Source organism: Staurois parvus, unplaced genomic scaffold, assembly GCF_062004578.1.
Source record: "Staurois parvus isolate SC_StPar_1 unplaced genomic scaffold, SC_StPar_1.0 ptg001200l, whole genome shotgun sequence".
NCBI lineage: Eukaryota > Metazoa > Chordata > Amphibia > Anura > Ranidae > Staurois > Staurois parvus.
In genome coordinates, this window is record NW_028318996.1 from 3,191,360 (window position 1) to 3,216,203 (window position 24,844).

The 24,844-nt window shown below is 43.7% G+C and overlaps 1 protein-coding gene across 1 annotated transcript in view; it reads right to left on the reverse strand.

Moving 5' to 3' along the window:
* The window catches only part of ADAMTS8 (ADAM metallopeptidase with thrombospondin type 1 motif 8), a 63,367-nt gene that overhangs the window by 9,994 nt on the left and 28,529 nt on the right, over window positions 1-24,844 (reverse strand). The window contains exons 5-8 of the mRNA XM_089660090.1: window positions 16,784-17,082; window positions 15,289-15,472; window positions 14,271-14,443; window positions 5,590-5,765 (exon numbers count right to left, since the gene is read on the reverse strand). Coding sequence (XP_089516216.1) covers window positions 5,590-5,765; window positions 14,271-14,443; window positions 15,289-15,472; window positions 16,784-17,082 — 832 coding nt within the window. The remainder of the gene's footprint in view (window positions 1-5,589; window positions 5,766-14,270; window positions 14,444-15,288; window positions 15,473-16,783; window positions 17,083-24,844) is intronic.

A 24,844-nucleotide genomic window follows, 5' to 3' on the forward strand; every position in this document is an offset into this window, starting at 1 on the left:
GACCACATACCTAATACTGACATTCAATAAACAATGACTTTTAATGAAAGAATGTTATCTTTTAAAATCGTGATTTTTAATTCATCTAATTATTTGTCCTGGAAGAACATTCAATCACGGCACCAAGTACATCTTTTTGTGTTTATTCATCAGTTTTTAAGGTTAAGACTTTTTGGAACTGATAAAATCTATAATCAGTCATTTATTGTTAAATGTATAACTGGATTAACACTGAGCACTTCACCACTGCTGATGTCAGTAATTCAAGTCTGGGAAGAGGCCTTGACTTTCTTGGAAAAGATGCCACAACCCTGGAAACCTGCAGATGAGTTGTTATGCTCCTGGAGAATTATCATACTTACATCTAATGAGGCTTCTACTGGGTAGAGACGCAGCTTTAACTCATAATATGTTATATGCAGCGTCTGAACCCTGCTCCTACATTCTGCTGTCAATTTAAGTGAAACCAAGAGAAGGAAATAGCTTGCAGATGTGAATGCATCAATATCTTTCTTGGTCATTAAGTCTACATATTATATCAGCGAGTATATCGTAGGTTTATGCAGGATTGTGTAGAACTGGTCATTCTGTTGGAACAGAAGTTAATGAAGAATTGGCAATTCTACTGTATATGCAGGAACACAGACTGTCTCAGCACATTAGAACTTGCCACTCTTGCTATAGGGGCGTTTGGCAAGCGTTGGTAAAACAGTCAAGTGTGAACGAGCCCTACCTCTCCCCTGTCATCTAATACAGGTCACTGTCCCTCCGTTATCTTCACTGTCTTCCGAGGCAGCTGGAGTTGGTGGGCGGGGCCAGGGGTGTGGCTGCCTTAATTAAGAAAGAGAAGTGACTACAGCAGCCCAGCTGTGGGAAGTCTTCAACCCCAACCATGATGTACTGTAAGTGACTGAGCACATTGTCACTACATACTGCCCCAGCCTTCCACTGCACTGCCCCAGCCTGCCACTACACTGCCCCAGCCTGTCACTACATACTGCCCCGGCCTTCCACTACACTGCCCCAGCCTTCCACTACACTGCCCCAACCTTCCACTACATACTGCCCCAGCCTGCCACTATACTGCTCCAGCCTGTCACTACATACTGCCCCGGCCTTCCACTACACTGCCCCAGCCTTCCACTACACTGCCCCAACCTTCCACTACATACTGCCCCAGCCTGCCACTATACTGCCCCAGCCTGTCACTACATACTGCCCCGGCCTTCCACTACACTGCCCCAGCCTTCCACTACACTGCCCCAACCTTCCACTACACTGCCCCAACCTTCCACTACATACTGCCCCAGCCTGCCACTATACTGCCCCAGCCTGTCACTATATACTGCCCCAGCCTTCCGCTACCCTGGAAATGTTTTTAAAATGTTGGCAACTATGCTGAACTACTTCTCTTATCTCTTCACTGCACACAGCCTGGGCAAAGGCAGCAGAGCTCCTTCTCCTCACACAGCACATAGCTGAGATCAGATTCCCTTACATACAACCACAATCTGTACAGTGTGTAGCTGGCTACTATGTTGCAGTTCTGACCAGTGAAATTCCATGGTCAGAGTGGTAGCTCAGGTGCAGAAGCCAGCTACACACTGTGCAGATCAAGGTTGTGTGTAAGGGAATCCAATCTCAGATATGTGTAATGTGTGGCGAGGAGAAGATTTGCTGCCTGTGCCCAGCCTGTGTGCAGTGCAGGGATGGGAAAAGTTCTGCTGAGTGCCCTGCCAGAAGTGACCACTAACCTCTGCTGAGTTCTCCCTACAGTGACACCTGTCCTCTGCCCTGCCAGCAGTGACCCCTGACCTCTTTTGCCTTGCCAGCAGTTACTCCTACCTTTGCCTTGCCAGAAGTGAGTCCTATCTTCTGCCCTACCAGCAGAGACCTCTGTCTTCCTTCTTGCTGCCCCCTGTTCTTTGTCCTGTGGACTCCTGTACACTGCTGTACAAGTTAATGGCCTGTGTTCCCTGCCCTACAAAGTGATGACCCTATCCTCTGTCCTGGTGACCCCCTGTACACTGCCCTGCTGACCTCCCATCCTCTGCCCCCTGACATTGTTTACTGCACCCACACATTGGACAGGCTAGAACTGGCCCTGCTCTGTTGGAGTGCTAGCCAGCAGCTCCAGTTGTACCACCCCAGATCGTAGATGAACTCCTTTTCACCCAGCAATCTGAAAACTTTCTTCCTGAGCAGGGGATCTGGCTCCTGTTCCTTTAAATGGTTAACAGTCACTAGCAGAGGGCTAATCTGGTTTCTAACCAGAGTGCTCCTTCCCCTAACTGCCCAGGGGATGCAGCAGTACTCACTCAGTTCCTCTCCTGTACCACTTGTGGAATGGCTGTTGCTACCAAGCCTATCAGCTGAGCTGCTCCTTCCCTGCCATACAGGTGGTCGTCTCTCAGGGGTCCAATGAGTCCTGAGTTTGCCTCCTTTCCAGCTCCAGGCTCGCAGGCAGGCCCCATCCCACTAGGCCTCCTGGCAGCCTTCCTCCTTCAGCCTCACATCTTCCTGCTCCACATTCCTCTTCCACCACCACCTTCCTGTTACTGAGCAGGCTCTTCCACTTTTAAGGGAGTCCCAGCCCCTTGCCAAACCTCCTGTTGGAGATTGACTGAGGTCCCTCAAGAGTGTAGCCAGTCAGTCCTCAGATCCACCCACTGCCTCCAAGGCCTCCAAGGGGGGACATTCCAGAGGAGCCAGCCAGTCCTGACCAGAATTTGACCCCTCTGACTATCTCACCTGAGCTCCTCACTAACCATTAGGGTCTAGCTCCCCCTAGCAAATCTAGGATTGTGCTACACTTTTGTGCTTCAGGGTTCATTTGCTAACAAGAGTGACAGAGAGATAAGCTCATTAGTCTGCATCTTCTCCTTTACTGTAAGAGGGTAGGGGAAGGACAAGACCTGTAAGCAAGGCTTTTTTCAGCTGGAATGTACCAGTACTTAGTATCTAGCACTTGTACCTTCACCTCTGGCACTAGTCCCATATGCGGAGCTACTAAGTGTCAGTGAGACCCAATAGTCCATGACTGCCCCTCTTCTTCTTTGGTCATTTGGCCACCCAGCCCCATGGGCTCTCCTTGCTGATCCAGGTCTTCCTGAGGTGGATGCCCACCATACCGCCCATACTGTTACAATTATCTGCTGTACTTCCCTCTGTAGCTGGGAGAGGGGGAATTCGAAGGACAGAGAGCTCTGTACTGGAGGAGGATTTGAGGGAAAGCTCTGTACTGGGGGGGCAATGGGGGGGAGAGCACTGGGGTAAGAGCCGTGCACTGGGTAGATTTGGGGGAAATCTCTGTATGTGTGTGTGTGTGGGGGGGATTTTTGCTTATACACCGGCCTGCGTGTTACCTACTCCTGTACCCTATGCAACACACACTCCAGAACCCAGTTCCCTTTGCGACACATGCTCCTTAGCCCTGTGCTCTGGGTGATATACACTCCTTATCCTTGTGCCCTGGGTGATACACTCTCCTGAACACTCCGCAATGCTTACTCCTGAATACTGCCCCTGTGCCACACACTCCTATGCCCTGCTCTATATAAACGTTGTTGGACATTTCATACTCCTGACCACTGCCCTCTGCTGGGCTATTTATGACAAAGTTCTGACCACTGTTATCTTTATGCTATATTTTTAGTGTTCAATGATTCAATAGCTGCTGGTTACTATTTAGTCAATGACTATTTTATCAAGGTTTCCTATAAGTTAGGATAAAAAGCATACATAATGAAAGAGTTAAATTTTTTACAAAATGGTTGTGCTGAGTGTTGTTCATGTCTGTTAGACACTTGTGGCAGAGTAATGAAAGCATATAGTGTGCGGGTATGAGAATGGTGGCATATGTGTGCTCTGTATACAGTGAGTAGGTTCAGGCATTATTTAACCTTAACTCTTTAGGACCCTACCACTGAGTGCAGTTGGCCACACCCACCATTCAGTGCTGCGTTGTACCACTGTACCTGTCACTTTTGCTGGACAGCTCGGTCTGTATGTACATGTAAATAATCATATAGGCATGTGGAATACAAAAGTGATTTTATATTCAGACTGCTATCATAAGGCAATACTGTTTTTTTGTTTTTGAGTGGAAATGGATTAGAATACCTGTCAGGTTGCTGTCTGTGCCCTGTTAGGGAGATTCTTCCGCTCCCCCCCCCCCATTTGTCCTGCTTGCCATTATCATTAAGAAATTACCAAATTTTGTGTTGTCTCCAGAAAAGTAATAGTGGGGAAATCTTACAACGAGGATGCAAACTGTGGTGACCTGGGGGTCCCCAAGGAATTCCTTTCATTTGTAGGGATTTCCTTTCACTTCCTATTTTGGCTATGGGGCAGGAAGTGATGGTAAATCTCACTAATGGGGCACAGATGGCAAAAAAATGTGACAAGGGTTATAACCCTCCCTTACTTTGTCCAAAATGAAAAAAAATAATTGCCTCTAGTTCTACTTTAACCCGTACAGCTACCAGAATACAATATACAGGGGTTAGACAAAAAAATGGAAACACTACATGATTTGCAAATGTTAAAGTGATGCCATGTTTTGTGTTGAAAGTGAAGTGATGTACCATTCTTTTACTTCTGCTGTGTGATGAGACATCTATCTAACAGGTGGGAAGCCTCACTTTCGTCATTCACTACGTGCACTACTAGTAATACGGAGTCATATCAGAGCTTACTGAGCTTCATAGAGGGCAAATTGTTGGTGCCGCTTAGCTGTCACCTCTGTGACTGAAGTTTCCAATTTATTTGCCGTGTCACAAGGTACAGTATCAAAGGTTATGACGGCATATACAGTTTCCAGGAAAACTTCATCTGATAAGCATAGGCACGGTTGACATGGTCACCTGACATAAAAGAAACAAAAGAACATTGTGCAGGATTGTGACCCGGAATAAAAAAAAACAACTGCTGCAAAATTGACTGCAGATTCAATATCAGTCCCGTAAAGTCCTGTGAAGTATGAGATTGAGCTCTGCACTCACTTTTGCAGCAGTTTTCTTATTCCGGGTCACAATCCTGCACAATGTTCTTTTGCCTCTGTTATGTCAGGTGACCATGTCAACCGCGCCTATGCTTATTAGACGACGTATCCCGGAAACTGTATATGCCGTCATATCCTTTGATACTGTACCTCGCGGCACAGCAAATAAATAGGCAAGTTCAGTCACAGAGGCACCAGCTAAGCAGACACCAATAATTTGCCCTCTCTGAAGCTCAGTAAGCTCTGATATGACTCCGTATTACTAGCAGTGCACGCAGTGAATGATGAAAGTGAGGGTTTCGCCTGTTAACTAGGTGTCTCATCACACAGCGGAAGCAAAAGAATGGTACAACACTTCCGCTTTCAATTTGAAACAGGTCATCACTTTCACACCTGCAAATCATGTAGTGTTTCCATTTTTTTTTTGTGTAACCCCTGTATGTCTCCATAGTTGTCCTGTTATTAAATCAGATTCAGGCTGGAGAATATCTGTGTTTTCCATAACAAAATTACTTGCTACTGTGTTCTTATTTTGTGTGAATTCACAGTAATTCCTGACCTCCATGCAGTTTCCACTCAGTTCTTACTTTGATTTGTTCAGCGATCCTGATATTTTCCTGCAGCTCGATCCATCCCCTCCACACACTGCACATTTGTCCAGCTTCCTCGGGGAATGCAATACATGATCACACCCGGCTTTAATACATTGACCCTGCACACACACCGATAGACTTTCCGGACCACACAGGGTGCCATCTGTCACCTAGCAGAGAAATCAATAGTCAAGAAGGTAATACACAGGCAGATGATCAGTCTATGTATATTTCAGCTGTAGTGTACAGGTAGAGCTCCTGGCAGGACAAAAGAAAGATCTGGCACAGCTTTTTAGTAATCTGCAGTTTGCTGTGTTAGGCTTGGTTCACACCTATGCGTGTTGCTGCAGGAAAAAAGTCCCTGACTTGTTCAAAAAACACAGTGGTTGAAAACACATAGATGTGAATGTGTCCCATAGGAAAACCATGTTAAATGGACTGTAGTGAGTTTGTGCAAAATGCAAGCAGCACTAAAAAAAACCGCATAGGTGTGAACTTTAATCAGAAAATGAAGTCCTGCTAAATCACTTCAGGCTGCCCCATTTTGCAGGTATAGTTATGTAAAACATTAACAGTAAGTGCCTATACTGTTTAAAATGCAGTAATAAACTGTATCACCTTGTTCTGCACATGCTCAATTGCTCTCCGTTTTTAGGCACTGCTGAATCTAGGCTAGGCTCACACCTATGCAGTTTGCATTTGATCTGTTTCTGCAGTGCGTTTTGCATTTTTGCACATGCGTTTTTGCTATGTTTTTGATGTGTTCTGCATTTTCTTTTTTTTTCTTTTTCAACTTGTTTCTGGGCAGAATAAACTGCAAAACGCATCAAAAACACATAAACGCACTACATGCTTCTCTGCAATGACTCCATTGAAGTCTATAGAATTAAAAACACAACGTTTTGTATTTTAAAAAGTCCCTGACCCTTCCAAAAAAGTGCATGGGTGAAAACGCGCAGATGTGAACCTGTCCCATAGGAAATCATGTTAAATGGACTGCTGTGTGTTTCTGCAAAACACAGCGGAAAACGCTTAGGTGTGAACCTAGCCTTAGAGCTGATTCATACATGTGTGGTGCGGACTGAAGCTCAGGTTTCACAGCTAATTGACACAGCAGTTGTTTAGCGGTTCATGTCAGGTTTACATCAGATTCAGTACAGGATTATGTCAGAATTTTGTCCTGTTCACACATATGCAGTTTAGGAACAGTTCCCATAGAAGACAATAGTCTGTAATCCGCACCTGAACCGGACTGCACTGCTCAGAAATCGGACAGGACTCTATTTCAAACCGCACTGAATCTGCATCGCTAGTGCATCGGACATACAGTATGTGAACAGGCACCTTTAGGAAGCAATGTTATTTCACATGTCATGCGGATTGGATGCGTGTCAAACCACATCCAATCTGCATATATGTGAACCGGCACTTAAAGTGGAAATAAACTCTCCTATCCTTTACAGCCAAGGAAGCCACTTCTGTTTGAACTGCAACTTCCATGGTGCCACACATGTGATCACTTATGACACCAGCCATTCAATGGTTTGACATTTTGGTTGAGGGCACAAGCACATGTGACAATTAGCAATCCCGGTGTTCCAGGAATGTAACTGTTTTTTTGAAACCGTTAATTTGATGGGTTTAGTTCCGCTTCATGATTTACTGCTGTTCAGGGGCTCTGGGCTTCAGAAAATGGCAGCCTCCAGCAAGAAGAAACAGGAGCAATGCTGGAGACAAATTACAGCACACACTAATTTTGGTGGCATAACTATTATTATTATTATTGAGTATTTATATAGCGCTAAAGGGTTTGCTCAGCGCTGTACATTAGAATGGGGGAGAAGACATGAGACAATACAGTAGCAAAACAATACATAATACACAAGGGTTAGAGGGCCCTGCCCTTTCGAGCTTACAGTCTAGGAGGGAGGGGATGGTGGTACAGGAGGAGATGGCTGTGGGGGATTGAATGGAGCGAGGAATGGAGGGGATCGGCTGTTAGGTGAGGGTGGGGTAGGCTTCCCTGAAGAGATGGGTTTTCAGGGTGCGCCTAAAGGTGAGGAGGGTAGGGGACAATCTGATGGATTGGGGAAGCGAGTTCCAGAGGATGGGGGGAAGCTCTGGAGAAGTCCTACAGTCGGGTGTGGGAGGTGAAGACCAGGGAGCTAGATAGTAGGAGGTCTTGCGAGGAGCGAAGATTTTGGGTATCAGGTCGGTGAGGTAGTTTGGGGCAGCGTTATGAATGGCTTTGTGTGTCAGTGTTAGTAGTTTGAATTTGATGCGTTGGGCAATCGGGAGCCAGTGGAGGGAATGACAGAGGGGGGTGGCAGAAGTGGATTGGTTGGTAAGGTGGATGAGTCTGGCCGTTGAGTTCAGGATAGACTGGAGCGGGGATAGCTTGTTTTGGGGTAGGCCGGTGAGAAGGGAATTGCATTACTCCAGGCGTGAGATAATAAGGGAGTGAACGAGTTGTTTAGCAGTGTCTGGGGTTAGGAACGAACGTATTTTGGAGATATTGCGGAGGTGGAACCTGCATGCGGCAGTCAGCGATTGGGCATGGGGTTGGAAGGACAGGTTAGAGTCTAGTATGACACCTAGGACCTTGGCTTGCGTGGTGGGACTGATGGTAGCATTGTTGGTCGTGATGGAGTGGGGGGGGGGTGCGGGCAGGAGGGAAAATTAGGAGCTCGGTTTTGGAAAGGTTCAGTTTGAGGAAATGGAGCGACATCCAGTCTGATATGTCGTTCAGTAGGTGGGTGATACGGGTGGAGAATGAGGGGATGAGGTGAGGGGTGGAGAGGTAAATTTGCGTGTCATCGGCGTAGAGGTGATAGTTGAAGCCATGGGAGTGTATCAGTTGGCCGAGGGAGGAGGTGTAGATGGAGAAGAGAAGGGGCCCAAGGACAGAGCCTTGGGGGACCCCAACAGAGAGAGGGAGAGAGGGGGAGGTGGCAGCGTTATAGGTAACGCTGAAGGAGCATTGGGATAGATAGGAGGAGAGCCAGGAGAGAGCGTAGTCTCTGATGCCAAGGGAGTGTAATTTGTTAAGGAGGAGGGGTTGGTCAACTGTGTCAAAGGCCGCAGAGAGGTCGAGGAGTAGGAGGACAAAGTAGTGTCCATTAGCTTTGGCGGATAGCAGGTCGTTAGTGATTTTGAGTAGGGCGGTTTCGGTGGAATGTTGGGGGTGGAAGCTGGATTATAGGGGATCGAGGAGGTTGTTGTCGTTGAGGTGGGCGCTTAGGCGATTGTAAACTAAGCGCTCAAGGAGCTTGGAAGTGAATGGCAGCAGTGAGATGGGTCTGAGGTTGTTCAGGTTAGTGGGGTCCAGGGTGGGTTTTTTGAGTATGTGGGTGATGTGGGCGAGCTTTAAGGGGGAGAGGAATGTGCCAGTAGAGAGCAAGAGATTGAAGATGTGGGTGAGGGAGCGCAGGATGGAGGAGTAGGGTGACCGGAGGAGTTGCGAGGGGACAGGGTCAAGGGGGCAAGTAGTGAGACGGGCTTTTGAGAAGACCTTAGTGACCTCCTCAAAGGTAGCAGGGCTGAAGGAGTGGAGTGTAGGGGAGGTGAAGCTGTGCGGGATGTTTGGTGTGGTGGGTGGGAGGGCGGTAGCATTTCATGTGAAATGTATATTCCTTGCTAAAGAACATTATTTTTTATCAAGTTGTTATGGGTAAAGTTCTACTTTTTTTTTTGTAGAGAACTGTGAGTATAATAAAATTGATTTTTTTTCATTAATAAGTACAGTTCCCCCCTTACTTTGTCCATATTTTCTGTCCCTGCACTGTGCACATCCTTCGATCTCCTGTGTAGGATCTTTCTTCAGATGTGTGCACTCCACCAGCAGATACAACCCATGCATACCAGATTCAGTGGGGCTGCAGTGGCAGCTTTTTACAGCACAGTCCTAACACATGGACAAGCCAAAATACCTTGCTCTGGTGAGCTCTAAAATAACGTACAGCAAGCACTACTTTTTTCAGCTCACCAGGTGGTCTTGCCATGAAGGTGGTACTTGCTCAGGTACTTCCTGCTATAGCATGACAACACTATGTCCCTGTCTCCCAGTCATGCTACCCAATGTTGTCACCATCAGGAAACCGGCCCTGAGAAATGCCATGAAGGCATTGCTGGAGTGCTTGTGTACATGGAATGACTGCAAAGGGCTGCAGAAGATCCGTAAGCACCAAGATGCAAAAAAGGAATAAAAAAAAGTAAAACAGTAATTTATAGGAAAATGGCAATTGTTTATGATGAACAGAGTAAAATAAATATTATTTACCGTATTTAAAGGTCAGATCCACAGTATGGCTCATATTTCTAAATATTTAGATAATGATACTTTGTGTGAGGCTTTTGTGTTGTGGGAGGCTTTTAATGTATATGTGAGTGGAGATGGATTAGAACACCTGTCAGCTGTTTATTGCTATCTGTGTCTTTGTTAGGACATTCACCCTTTATATTTGTCCTGTTTACCATTATCAGTGAAAGTGAAAGAAAATCCCAAAATTTAGGTTGACATGAGAAAAGGAATAAAGGGGAAATATTCCATTGGGGATACTGGTTACAACCAGGTACTTCCCTCACTTTGGGAAGATTTTTGTCACATTTCCTGCTGTGGCTATTGGACAGAAAGTAAAGAGAAATCTCCCCAATTGGACACAGATGGCAATAAAAAAAATACTAACAAGGGTCCTAACTCTTTCCAAAATATATAAGAAAAACTAGGTTTTGGCTTTAACACTCTCTAACCTATATGCACTTAATAACTTGCAGTTACATTCAGGTTGGGTTGATTCCAACAGCCTGTTTAGTGAGCTTTCCCTAACACAGACACACATCTAGGCTGATGTAATAGATTGCTATGTGCAGTAATCTGGATAACTGAATAAGACATTCTGATCTTGACATTCAGCAGAGTTTTAATGTAAGAGCTGTGTAAATGTTTTCCAGATGTTATTGTGGGTAATTGTTGAGCTCTGACTGTTTTGCAGCCACCATACTACACCTGCATGGGGTCTGAAATTTTGCATTTAATAATTTTTTTTTTTTTTTGTAGGATAATATTTTAAATATGGAACTCAGCCAGAAATACAAACTGTAGTTCTATCCTCTGCATCAAGCCACTTTCCAAAGTTAAGTCTCAATTGTAAAGTTAAAAAATAGACACTTTATTTAGTTATCTTATTACTCTGCACACTACAATACAGTGAATAGGAAAGAACTACTTTTAGTAGTGGTAGTAGGATTAGTACTGGAAATGTGTTTTCAAGCTGCAAACTTCTGCAGGGAAACTGACAAGTGTGAACAGACCTTTGAGCTGGGTGCATTAACACAAGTGTATTGATGCGAGTTATTTTGCACATTAACGGGCATTTTGTTAGGGCAGCCAGTGCGTTTGAATTGCCTGCCTAAAGCACCAAAATGTGTTAAAAAGGTGCATTTTTTTGTAGCACACAACAAATGACAGTAGTGCCTTACTATGCATTGGGCTTTGCTACAACGCATGTCTGTTGGCAAGGTGAATTGGGGCAACATTAAGAATAAATGGCACTGCAGAATCTTAATGCGCAAAACTTGTGTTTTTGCACATTGTGGTAATGCTCACGTTCCTGCAGCGCAAAAGTGTGAACCCAGCCTTAAAGTAGATATACACCCTAGCTGGATGACATGCAGTAAAGCACCATTTATCATAAACAATTGCCATGTTTTTTGTTTTTATGAAATCCTGTTTTTACATTTTTTATTATTTCATTGCTGCTGATCTCCTCCATCCCTTTTCAGCAACTTCTTGTTTACATGCACTCACTCCAGCATTGACTACACATCATTGCCTTGGAATGGCTCCTGATAATGACAGCAAGCTTGTTGAAATGGCCACTTGAAGTCTCTATTACAAGAACACAGTAGGGAGACAGTTGTCACCACCTAACTGGAAGTGCCCACACAAGAACCTTTATGGCAGGATCACTAGGGATTACACTGCAGATTGTAGATAATACCTTCCCTTGTCCCCACTGCCCCACTCCTTCCCCAGGATTATCAATACAATTATATTATTGAAATCAAATAATTTTGTTTTCAGGAAATACTTCTTTTGAGACCCAGTGACTTCATGACTGGGTCTCTCTGCTGACCTTTGCACTGAGTTTGGTAGGAGGGGCAGGCAGGCTCTTGTAAACAGCACAGCACCTTTCCTCAGATCTTCTTTCAGTCTGAATTCACACATACTGTGGTGGCAGATGTTTTACCACATTATGCAATGAAACAATTGTGTGCTATGGGTCCCATTCACACTGAAATGCAACCTAGAGCTGCGCTGCAGCATGCTGCAATAAAATGTAGAGATGCTGCATTTTATCAAAGCGCACTATGCCAAATCGCATGGTAATGTACAGCACCGCTCTGCATCATGCTGCTGTAAATAGCTATGAATGAAGTTTACATTTTGTATACTTCACATAAAGTTTGTGCAAAAAAAAGGGAGCCGTGTGATATGCTAAACTGCCCCCTACCGCAGCTGGCAACAGACAGCTGCTGGAGTGGTAAAGGGCTTTGGCAGCTCTCCATTGCTGTGTGAACAAAGTCTCAAGCGTTATACGAGAAAACATATCCCCAGGATCCCTTTAAATATATATGTTTCTCCCTGCTGGCCATGGGCACTGCTTTAGCTGTGCAGTGTGCTGATCAGTTGCTTTATTTGTAATCAAACAACTGATTAACAGATCACCACCCAGGGAGTATGCACATCTAAAGGGATTCCTGGGATGTGTTTATTCATATAATTGTCAGGAACATCGTATAGTTAGTACAGAGACCTCCTCCCGAGCTCCTTTTCGCTCATCTCATAGTGTGTACCAGGCATAACTGTTAGTACAGTGATCGCCCCATTGAGCTATTGTGTTCTGACAGGAGGACTGCCAATGGTTGCGAACGCAGACCGAATGCCGTTTAGCAGGTGTTTTTCTAGCATGCCTGTTCTACAGAAACAGGACATTTAGCCATCTTCTGTCGGATAGGCTGTTGTACACACGGGCCAAATATCGGCCAGTTTCTGTTGAAGCGGCCAATATCGGACGATATTTGTCCCATGGGCACCAGGCTTAAGTTTTCAGGGAACAGAGAGAAATCAGTTTCAATACAGCAGTGGACTTGCTACAGTTGTAACAGTTGACACTGCTAGGTTCCACAAAGAGATTTCGCCATGGGGCCCCCACTGAAATTTTGCTTTGGAGTCATATTATCTGTAGTTATGCCCCTGGGCACAGGCAACATTTTGTACATGTCAAGAACAGCAGAAATTATTTTTTTTATGTTAAATACTATACTTATTGATAGTACATGGTGATTTATCCATTGTACATGCAAGAAAAAACATATTTAATATCATCAAGCATGTCTGGTTTTTTTTTTACTAGATAATTCTGTTGTTCATACACATGCGATATACTGTATATTCTAGAAGCATTCTACTGTATATTCTAGAGGCATTCAGCTCCTGCTTGGTTTGCCTGGATGATCTGGCTCCCAGCTAGCATCAAAGGAGGGCAAACCTGGAAAGACTACAGATCTGCTTATCAGGGTCCCTGAAAGATATAAAGAACAGTTATGGGGTTTAAACCACACTGCAGGCTTTATAATCATGGAATATGGTGGGAAAGTCCTCAATTGGGTTTTTATGATTGTCTTTGACTCTATTTAGTAGTTCTCTGCTCAGTATTTTTTGTTTGACACAGGCAAAAACCCTAAGTGTGAAGATGTCACCAAGACAGAGAGGCACATACAGAAATAAAAACCTGGCAGAGGTTGCAATCCTTTACTACTTTATTACAGGAAAAATGTTTCTGTTACTTTGTCCCCATTGGACAGATTTACAATCAATTTCTCTATCATTATTATTATACAGGACTTATAAAGCACCAACAGTTCGCGCAGCGCTTAGATTGTAATCACCAGAACAGATGTCTGCATTGGGAGACTTTTCCTTTATTACTGTTCTGATGACAAGTGTATAATTTCAGATTTCCATCACTTTCAGTCCTGGTAACAACTGAGAGAACAAATCTTCCCAGCAAATATAGAACAAAAATGACAGGTGTTCTAACCCTCCCTACTCTGTCCAAGACTAAAACACAGTTTTGCCTTTTGATACTTTATCTCTGCAAATATAATTTGTCGGCAGATGACCATGTTTGTAAGCCAAGTGGTAGCACAGTGGCTAAATGGTTATGACTTCCACCTGGCAGTACTAGGGTTTGAATCCCAACCACAGCACCACCTGCCTGGAGTTTGCATGTTCTCCCTGTGCCTGAGTGGGTTTCCTCCGGGTACTCTAGTTTCTTCCAACACTCCAAAGACATGCTGGTAGGTTAATTGGCTCCTGTCTAAATTGGTCCTGTATGTGTACGTATGAATGTAAGTTAGGGACTTTAGACTGTACGCCCCTTGAGGGTTAAGGACTGATGTGAATGTACAGTATATATGTAAAGCACTGTGTAAATTGACGGCGCTACATAAGTACCTGTAATAAATAAATAAATAATAAAAAGTGTCAGGGGAGAGAAAAAAAGGATAGTTGTGGGGTGGGTTTAATTATTCAGTTATTAGTAGCATGTAATTCAAACAGATAGACGAACGAGGCCACCTTATGATAGTGCAGATAGTTCACAAAATCTCACCTTAGGTTGGAAAACATTGAATTCACTGCCCCCACGTGTCCTGCACATGAGCTTGCATCGGTCCCGTGGGGAGACACCAGAGTACTTAGGAATCCACTCAATGAGGTTTCCTTGTCTGTCTGTGAAGTTATAGGCATTGTACTTCTCACACTGCACCTCCCGGAAACTCTTCTCTGCAAAACATGAACACAACATAACACAGGTGAGGAGAATCCAGGTAAAACCAATCTGAGACTGGAACCTGTGCAGGCCTGTGCAGGAAGAGGGGAGTATGAATGTGTCTTCCAGCAGTGTGACCGGGTGAAATCACTTTGTACCATACACTCTGTACCTTATGATGTAAGGTGGGACACACTAAAGCTTGGAAAGCCAAGTTGGGTCTGGCTTGCCTGCACATTTATATTGTAAATTATTTTCAGTAGTAGTATCTTTCCCTGGAGCTTACAGAGATTTTTCTAGTTGCTACACTCTATTCTGGAGGGTATTTTACAGTCGGTGTTTGCAATAACCTTCTTTTAGAGACTGAATCATACTGGAAAGGTGAACATCTATTCTACACACATAAAACTAAAATCAATAAGACAGTAGCAAAACCGTCGCTTGTTCCAGCAATCTAACTATTGCCTCTTCACTTTTAAAGTTTTTTTTACTTTTTTACCTTGTAATTCTGCCATTTTTCAGACTTCCGATCCTAGGTGGGTGACAACAATCTCTGAGCAGCTTCCTATGGACTACAAGCTAATATCAGTGTTCCAAAACAGCTTGAGGTCCACAAGGAGCACAAGGCATAATGGGATTTTGATATAATTGGAGATACAGCTACAGGTACTGTGTGGGCACAGAGACGAGAGGTGGTGCTGGACTTCCACAGTCAAAAAAGTATGGAGGAATTTAAAAAGAGACTATCACACACCAGCTAGGTACAGACTATGACAGGAGAGAGAAATATTAGTTTAGGATTTAATTGTACTTTAGGGTAGTAAGTCAGGAGAAAGCAGGTAGATGGTAATATGCCTACCCTGCAAGGGGCACTCCTGGGTGTTGCATGATTCGTAGATGGCTCTCTGGCCTTGGCAGTACTTGCCACCATTCTCAGGTTCTGGATTGTTACAATCTCGATAGGAAAAACGTACACCCCCTCCACAGCTCCGTGAGCATTCGCCCCAGGGACCCCAAGTCCCCCAGTTTCCATCCAAAGGAACCTAGGAGACAAAAATCACACAAGAAATTGTAGTTAATTTCAAGCCCAATTTACATTGTTTGAGAATTATACACAATTATAATCTTAGACCTAAAATAGCACACCCAGTAGGCAAGCCTAAAGTTTGTGCACTAGCCCCTGGCTCAGTCCCTTGTCTGATGCTGGGGCACATCATTGCTCTGGAAAGACTTCCCAATCAAACCCAGTCGGCACAATGTTTGTTGACACAGTTGCTTGTAGTCTCCTCCAGAGGCTTATGTGACAGGGCGATAATACAGGAGCAGGAATGAGAGACAGTGACATCCTCACCCTGTAACAGAAAGGGCCTGAGCATAACCCTTCATAGAAGGATCAGCAGGGATCATTTTATTGAAAGATGCAGAATGAGAAATATTTGAAATTGCTTTTTAAATTACACCTACTCTTAAAGTGTCGGTGAATAGAAGAACTAATACCCTACCCACCTCCCCGGTCCCCGCTGTACTTACCTTCCTTGGGTGATGCACTGTCAGTGCCTGCACAGCGGGTGTAGCAGTCTGCGGATTAAAAATCCCTGCTGTTCTCCTCCTTCATTCTCTAGGGCTTCTGGGACAGCTTCTGAACCATCCCAGAAGCCCTGCAAAGTGGAAAAAGGTTTCTACAAAGGTGAACTAACACTTTAAAGCTTATATGCAATTTTAGTTTTTGAGTGCATATCTACTTTAAGAATTATAAAAAAAAATATAAGAGACAAAATGAAAGCTATGTGCAGTATTTTTTGGAAAGTATACAAGAATTCCTGCTTGTATATATAAAATAAAAAATGTTATAACAGGAAAGAGAAAATAACACTGGCATTTTATATTAGGTAGCACAATAGTCGGAATTGCAACTTCAGCTATATAATTTATAGTTGGCCAAATCATTGATGAAGAATGCAACAAGTTATAACATGCTCAATCATTACTGAAAATATATTTTTCATTATTCATTTTGGCTGTGATGTTACTATATTGCAGTTACTGGATGTAATTTCCTCTGAGAAATGAATCATCATGAGTAAAGGGTAGAGGATTTTGCAGTGTTTGGCTCTAATGTTTAGTTCTGAGATTTTAGCCATTTCCCATTAACGTGCCTCTACAGAATAGAATGTAAGTCTAAGCTGAGTCATCATATTTCATTTTGGAAACTCCTGGCTGTAGTGTAGTGACCACTATGTGATGAAGTATATAATTTAAAGTCATATATTTGCTCGTAATCTTCTGGCAATGATGGGTGATGCTTGCAGTGTTTCAAGAATTGGAAAGTGTCAGGGTTACAGTTTTGAAATTACCTTTGGTTTAAGAACATCCTCATCTTCCAGACAGACTCCATCCCAGCAAACGCGGCTATCCCCACAGGGTGTCCCATCAGCCCAGGGAAGGCTGCCATTTTTGGTGTGGCAGGCTTGATCCTCTTGGAGTTTACACCAGAGCTGGGCACAGATATCTTCTGGCCTGGTGTTAGGACAGTGACAGAACTCTTTGCCAAAAACTTGACGACACTGGTTGTCCAAATCGTATTGAGCTGATGTTCCGGGAAGATCCTGAGGAAGGTCCAGAGTAGTGCCTGGTACATCCAACAAACAGTCCCCTGCCGAGGATAATACATATTAGTCACCCCTTCCTTCCTTGTTTTTATTCAATATTAAAACCAGGTCTATGGAAAAGGTCAGTGGTAATTCTTTTCCTTAACTACTTGCCAACCGCAGATAGCCGAATGATGGCTACACTGTGGCTAGCTAGTTCTGGGAGGGCGTCATATGACGTCCTCCCAGAATGCGCTCTCCTGCGTGCCCTCCGTGATCGCTGTGTCCTATGGACACAGCAGATCATGTGATGTGGTAAAAGGCCAATCACAGCGGCCTTTTACCATGTGATTAGCCGTCTCCAATGACATGCTGATCACCGGGAAATGCAGTTGCCGGTTCTCGGCTGCACTTTCCTCATGCTGCCAGAGCGTGAAGAAAGTACTGCCGAGAACCGTCAGTTGTCAGAGCGGGGATCGGCACTGATCATCAGGGCTCTGATGATTAGTGCCCTGATGATCGGTGCCCAGCAGCGCCACCCACCAGTTCCACCCACCTGTGCCCAGCAGTGCCGCCCACTAGCTCCGCCCACCTGTGCCCAGCATTGCACCCACCTGTGCCCAGCAGTGCCCACCAGTGCCACCCAGCAGTGCCACCTACCTGTGCCCAGCAGTGCCACCCACCTGTGCCCACCCACCTGTGCCCACTCACCTGTGCCCACCAGTGCCACCCACCTGTGCCCATCAATGGAGCCCAGCAGTGCTGCCACCAGTCAGTGCCCAGCAGTTGCGCCAGTCAATGCCTAGCAGTGCCGACAGTCAGTGCCCAGCAGTGATGCCAGTCAGTGCCACCTATCAGTACTGTCTATCAGTACCCATCATCAGTGCCGCCTATCCGTGACACCTCATTAGTGCTGCCTATCAGTGCCTCCTATCCGTGCCACCTCATTAGTGCTGCCTATCAGTGCTGCCTATCAGTGCCCATCAGTGCTGCCTATCAGTGCCCATCAGTGCAGCCTCATCAACACACATCAGTGAAGGAGAAAAATTACCTGTTTGAAAAATTTTATAATAGAAATAAAGAAACTTTTTTTTTTTAATTTTTTGTTTATAGCGCAACAAGTAAAGTGCCCAGCGGCGATTAAATACCACCAAAAGAAAGCTCTATTTGTGAGAAAAAAGTGATAAAAATATCATATGGGTATAGTTTTGCATGACCGGCCAATTGTCAATCAAAGTGCGACAGCGCTAAAAGCTGAAAATTGGCCTGGTAAAGAAGGGGGTATAAGTGCCCGGTAAGCAAGTGGATAAAACATCGCAGCTGTACCAGAATTTTAGAATTCGGTAGTCAGAATTTTCATGTTTTTCAATAAAGAAACATTTTGTTACAGCTTCTGAATTTGTAAATCTGTTAAAACGCAGATTATTTTCTATTCTAAATCTTGATAGTCTGTTGACTGCTCCCACTTTTATTTAAAGCTGAACTATGTGTAGAAAACAAATTAGTCTGCCTGCTACATGTGCAGGTTCAACGTGTCTTGGTGCTGAGATGACAGTATCACTCCCATGCACAGCACATGCTGAATCTGGAAGAAGACTGAGTGAAGATTATGGCACCTGCAGGAGAGTTTGCAGATGCCACATTGGTAGAGCAGAGATGAGTAGAGGGGACTTTAGTTCTGCTTTAAAGTGTATCTAAAGTCAAAATACATTCACTGGTCACTTTATTAGATACACCTGTTCAATTGCTTGTTAACACAAATTGCTAATCAGCCAATCACATGGCAGCAACTCAATGCATTTAGACATCTAGATGTGGTGAAGACGACTTGCTGAAGTTCAAATCGAGCATCAGAATGGGGAAGAAAGGGGATTTACGTGACCTTGAATATGGCATGGATGTTGGTGCCAGATGGGCTGGTCTGAATATATCAAAAACTGCTGATCTACTGGGATTATCACTCACAACCATCTCTAAGGTTTACAGAGAATGGTCCAAAAAAGAGAAAATATTCAGTGAGCGGCAGTTTTGTGGAAGAACAAGGCTTGCTGAGGTTAGAGGAGCATGGGCAGACTGGTTCGAGATGATAGAAATGCAGCAGTAACTCAAATAACCACTTGTTACAACCAAGGTATGCAGAATACCATCTCAGAAGCAGATGTGCTACAGCAGCAGAAAACCACACCGGGTGCCAGCGTACCCATCTTCTGATGGCTACTTCCAGCAGTATAATGCATCATGTCACAAAGCTCAAATCATCTCAAACTGGCTTCTTGAACATGACAATGAGTTCACTGTAATCCAATGGCCTCCACAGTCACCAGATCTCAATCCAATAGAGCACCTTTGGGATGTGGTAGAATGGGAGATTCGCATCATGGATGTGCAGCTGACAAATCTGCAGCAACTGCGTGATGCTACCATATCAATATGAGGAATGTTTCCAACACCTTGTTGAATCTATGCCACAAAGAATTAAGGCAGTTCTGAAGGCAAAAGGGGGTCCAACCCAGTACTAGCAAGATATATCTAATAAAGTGGCCGGTCAGTGTATTGTTTACATTTTGGAAGCAGTTGGGAAGGGTCACCCAGTCAGGTTATTTTCTGTCTCCGTTCCCCCTGTGGAGATTCACTGTTTGTATTGGTGGTCCTTGTTACAAGGACTGAATGTAAGGAAAAGTTCTTAATTATGAGTTTTAGGGTTAGGGATCTCTTTGTTTTGTTGTGAAGCCTTTTACATCCAAAGGGTTGCAACTGGTTTATCTACATAATAGTTGGTGACAATTACTGAAGAGATTGCAGTTTCTAATGAATTGATCACAGCTGTGAATTTTACCTTTGATGCGCTCTCATGAATCTAAAATGAAGGCATACGGTTCAGATGATGGAGGAAATGTACAGGATATGGTCTTAATTGGAATAAGATCAATATGTCACTCTTTAATGGGTGCAAATGACTATGAGACACATAATATCGTGACTTCACCTATAGGAATTTTAATGGGGGAGATTACTGTGTGATGCTATAATTGACCAACCACAAAGAATATTGTGCAATACAGTATGTTTTATACAATGCATCTGGGAGTTTGCAAGGAGGATTCATTTGTGTGTACTGATACAGGAAAATACGTATTATCTAGCAGTGAGGGATTGATGTTCCCTAGTGATTAAGTGGTGTTGGGCACTTTGATGTAAGAAGGGACTCTAGCATAAGGGGTCACTCTGCTGTAAGAGGAAACTGATGTAAGGGGAGGCTCCTGATGTAAGATGTGACTCTGATCTAAGGGGGTACTCTAATGTAAGGATAACTCTGATGTAAGAAGAGACTGTTGTAAATGGGGCTCTGATATAGGGGGAGACTCCTGATGTAAGAAGGGGCTCTGATGCTAAAGGAAACTCTGATATAAAGGAGAAAGTAAGAGGAGATTCTGTTATGACAGGGAATTCTAATGTAAAGGACAACTCTGATGTAAGAGGGGATATATGCGGCAAATCTGATATAATGGCTGTCCATTGTTGTGGACCCACAGTAGGGTTAAATTTCTGTTTTTGCACACAGACCCAATGCATTCATAAAACAACCAACTGCACTTTATCTAAGCCAACAACCCTTGTAAAAAAACCCCCAAAATTTAAATCAAAGGAAGTGTGGGCAAGGTGACTTTTGCGGTGTTAACACAATCTCCTCCTCACTACACCCCAATGTCCTCCTCATTCCATACAGACACCATATATCCCAAGCTCCTCATTCCATACAGACACCTTATACCCAGATCTCCTCCTCAAACTATACAGACGCCATATACCCCAATCTCCTCCGCATAACAGACACCATCTACCCAAAATATTCTCTTCGCACTATACAGACACCATACACTCCAATCTCCTCCGCATAACAGACACCGTCCACCCAAAATCTTCTCTTCACACTATACAGACACCATACACTCCAATCTCCTCCTCATAACAGACACCGTCCACCCAAAATCTTCTCTTCACACTATACAGACACCATACACTCCAATCTCTTCCTCATAACAGACACCATCCACCCAAAATCTTCTCTTCACACTATACAGACACCATACACTCCAATCTCTTCCTCATAACAGACACCATCCACCCAAAATCTTCTCTTCACACTATACAGACACCATACACCCCAATCTCTTCCTCATAACAGACACCATCCACCCAAAATCTTCTCTTCACACTATACAGACACCATACACCCCAATCTCTTCCTCATAACTGACACCGTCCACCCAAAATCTCCTCCTTACACAATACAGACACCGTATACCCCAATCTCCTCCTCATAACTGACACCATCCACCCAAAATCTTCTCTTCACGCTACAGATGCTGATGACCCAGTCTCCTCCTTACACCACTCAGACACAATGTAATCTCAGTATACATCTTACACCATACAGACACTGTAGAGGTTATTTACTAAAACTGGAGAGTCCAATTCTGATGCAGCTCTGCATAGTAACCAATCAGCTTCCATGTTTTATTGCCAAAGCTTAGATGAAGAAGCTGAAGTTAGAAGCTGATTGGCTACCATATACAGCTGCACCAGATTCCGAGTGCTTCAGTTTAAGTAAATCCCACCTGTGTGATCTCGCCACAAATGAGAAGAGACAATAAGGCTGGATAAATACTATTCATTTTGCATTGTCATAAAAATATGTACTTGGTAATTATAAAATACTTATAAAAAGGTACTCACAAGAGTAAAGGAACATATTGCTTGTAAAATCCACAGTCAGGCTAAAATAGGTGCAATCAGGCCAAGCTCATAAAATCTTTACTTAAATCAAATGACGACTAAAGCCAAATGGTACATATAGTGTGGTTAATGGGCTAATGTACTACATGGGTCGCAGGTCATTCATCAGAGTGTGCCCCCAGAACCACGTTATCCATACTATGTGCTGTTGGCTGCAGTCAATGCTTTGATTTATGTGAAGACATATCAACCTGATCTGACCAAGCCTGTTTTATTCTGACCATGGATTTTACAAGCAATTCATTCCTTTCCTCTTACGAGTACATTCTGTATATCACGAGACCAAGGTGCTTTGTCCACTGTTTTCTTTAAGAATACAAACATGTGTGAGTTGTAGCTTCTGTAGTTCTAATCAGACCTGTTCTTTGTGGTGACATGCGGTAAAATGTGCATTTTACTGAATGAACCATGCCACATTAAACACAGTGCGCTGCGGTGCCCTTTGTCTCAAAGCACCTTGCCAGTGCATACTCTCCACCACACACAGATGTGTGCTGCACACAAAAAAATGGTGCTGTAATATCTTCCTGTGCTTTACTAATAACTGGTATAATACAGAATAACATCCCTTTAATAGTTTTCCATCTCTACACCTTCACCTTCACAGGCATGGAACCATGTAACATCACGGTTTGTTGGATGATCTGACAGAGGAACACAAAGTTCTTTCCTGTAGCTTTTTTCACTGTCGCTCATGAGGGACAGGTCTGCGTTGTAGAGAACATTCTGCTCTAACATTGCTGCCTCATAAATTACTGACAAATTCCAAATCTTGCTGGCTGCTACCCAGGACTTGTGTAGTTTAAGTCCTGCAGAAGAGGACCACAACCCTCTGAAACTTTGCACTGCTCTGCTCTGTATGTAACGTATGGTTGTGTTTGGTTTTATCAGTGTTGTTATATTAAATTATGATCCTTCCAAGATCTGATATATGCAGACAAGCAGCAAAAAATGCTTGTGTTTTGCAGAGCAAACAGTGATGACATCTCAGATGCCCTTGTGGAGATTTACTAAATCTAGTACACACAGAATCTGGTGCAGCTGTGCATGGTAACCAATCAGCTTCTAAATTCAGCTTGTTCAGTTAAGCTTTGACAATAAAGCCCCGTACACATGATGAGAATATCGGACGAACGATCGCCCATTTCTTTTCGCCTGCTAGTCTCACATCGAAAGTGAAAAGGTTACTAAAGATACAAAAATTCTCCTATAAAAGAAAAGAATTTTGAAAGTGATGTCATGTATTGTATTTGTATTGTATTTTCAGACGACTACTGTACTGATTAAATGAAAATCGTACAATCTAGTAGCGTACGAGAAAATTTTTTGCGCTTCTCCCTTCAGATATTGTCATATGAATTGTCGTGATCGGCTCTCGAAAGCTGTGTACTAACGATCCGATTATCGGATGATCGGTCCTCGTACAAAAATTTTCGTGCGATTTTCTTATAGTGTGTACGGGGCATAAGGGTCCTTTCACAGGGTCCGTTCTGTTTTTTCGTCAGCTCAGTCATGAAAAAAACGGATCAGTTCACATCAGTTTACATCCGTTTTTCATCAGTTTACATCAGTTTTTTTACATCCTTTGCCATTGCAAAAATGGACCACATGTTAGTTTACATCCGTTTACATCTGTTTTTCGTCTGTTCCAGTTTATTTATGGAAGAAAAATAGGGTATTCTTTCGTTCGAAAAAACGGATGTTAACAGATGCGAGCATTAACCGCTTCCACTCCACCCTATAGCAGAAATACTGCTATAGGGCGGTGCGGGTGCGCAAAATCACATATATATACGTGATTTTGCAGTTCCAGGTAGGAGGCGCGAGTGCCCTACCCGCGCTGCCATTAGCTGCCTCGGCTGTCAACCACTGGGTCCCGGCCGGTGATTCCCCACCGGCACCTGGCGATCTCCGAGTATTACTGACGGGGGAGAGACCTGTATGTAAACAATAGAGATCTCTCCCCTGTCATTTTCTGCACACTGCCTTGTATGGCTCTGCATAGCAGAGCCATACAAAGCAGTGTGCTTACAGTGGAAAGCACACACAGCCTACATAGTAAAACAGCACACAACCCTTTGATCGCCCACATGTTAACCCCTTCCTACCATTAGTAGAGTGTCAGTGCTTTTTATTAGCACTGATCACTGCATTGGTGTCACTGCGGATGTCAGTGACACCAAGTCAGTTCCCCCCAGCGTCAGAATGCCCGTCGCAGTCCCGCTATAAGTCGCGGATCGCTACCATTACTAGTAAGAGAAAAAAATTCTAATATATATACACTGCTATTTGTAAATGCTATAACTTTCACGTAAACCAATTAATTTACAAGTATTAGGATTTTTTTTTTAGCAAAGACATGTAGCAGAATACCTTTTGGCCTAAATGTAGGACGAAATTAGATTTTTAAAATTTTTTTACCGTACATGGTTTATAGCAAAAAGTAAAAAATATAGTTTTTTTTTTTTCAAAATTGTCAGTCTTTTCTTGTCTATAGCGCAAAAAAATAAAAACCGAACAGGCGATGAAATACCACCAAAAGAAAGCTCTATTTGTGGGGAAAAAAACAACGTACATTTCATTTGGGTACAGCGTTGCATGGCCGTGCAATTGTCAGTTAAAGTAACAACACCGTATCGCAAAAAAATGGCCTGGTCAGAAAGGGGGTTATATCCTCTGGAGGGCAAGTGGTTAATGCATGTAAATGTATGATCATCCATTTACATCCTCTAGTCCATAGAATAACATGGGCGTATGTTTTTCATCCGTAAATGGACAGATGAAAAACGGACAAATGGAATGCCCGAGTGAAAGAGCCCTAAAACCTAGAAGCTGATTGGTTACTATGCACAGCTGCACCAGATTCTGTGTGTACCAATTTTAGTAAATCCCCCCACTGTCCCTATAGGCCATTGATTGAGTAACAGGGCAATCTTACAAGAAAACCTGTTAGAGTCTGCAAAAGACTTGAGACTGGAGCGAAGGTTCACCTTCCAACAGGACAACGACCTAAACGTACAGCCAGAGCTA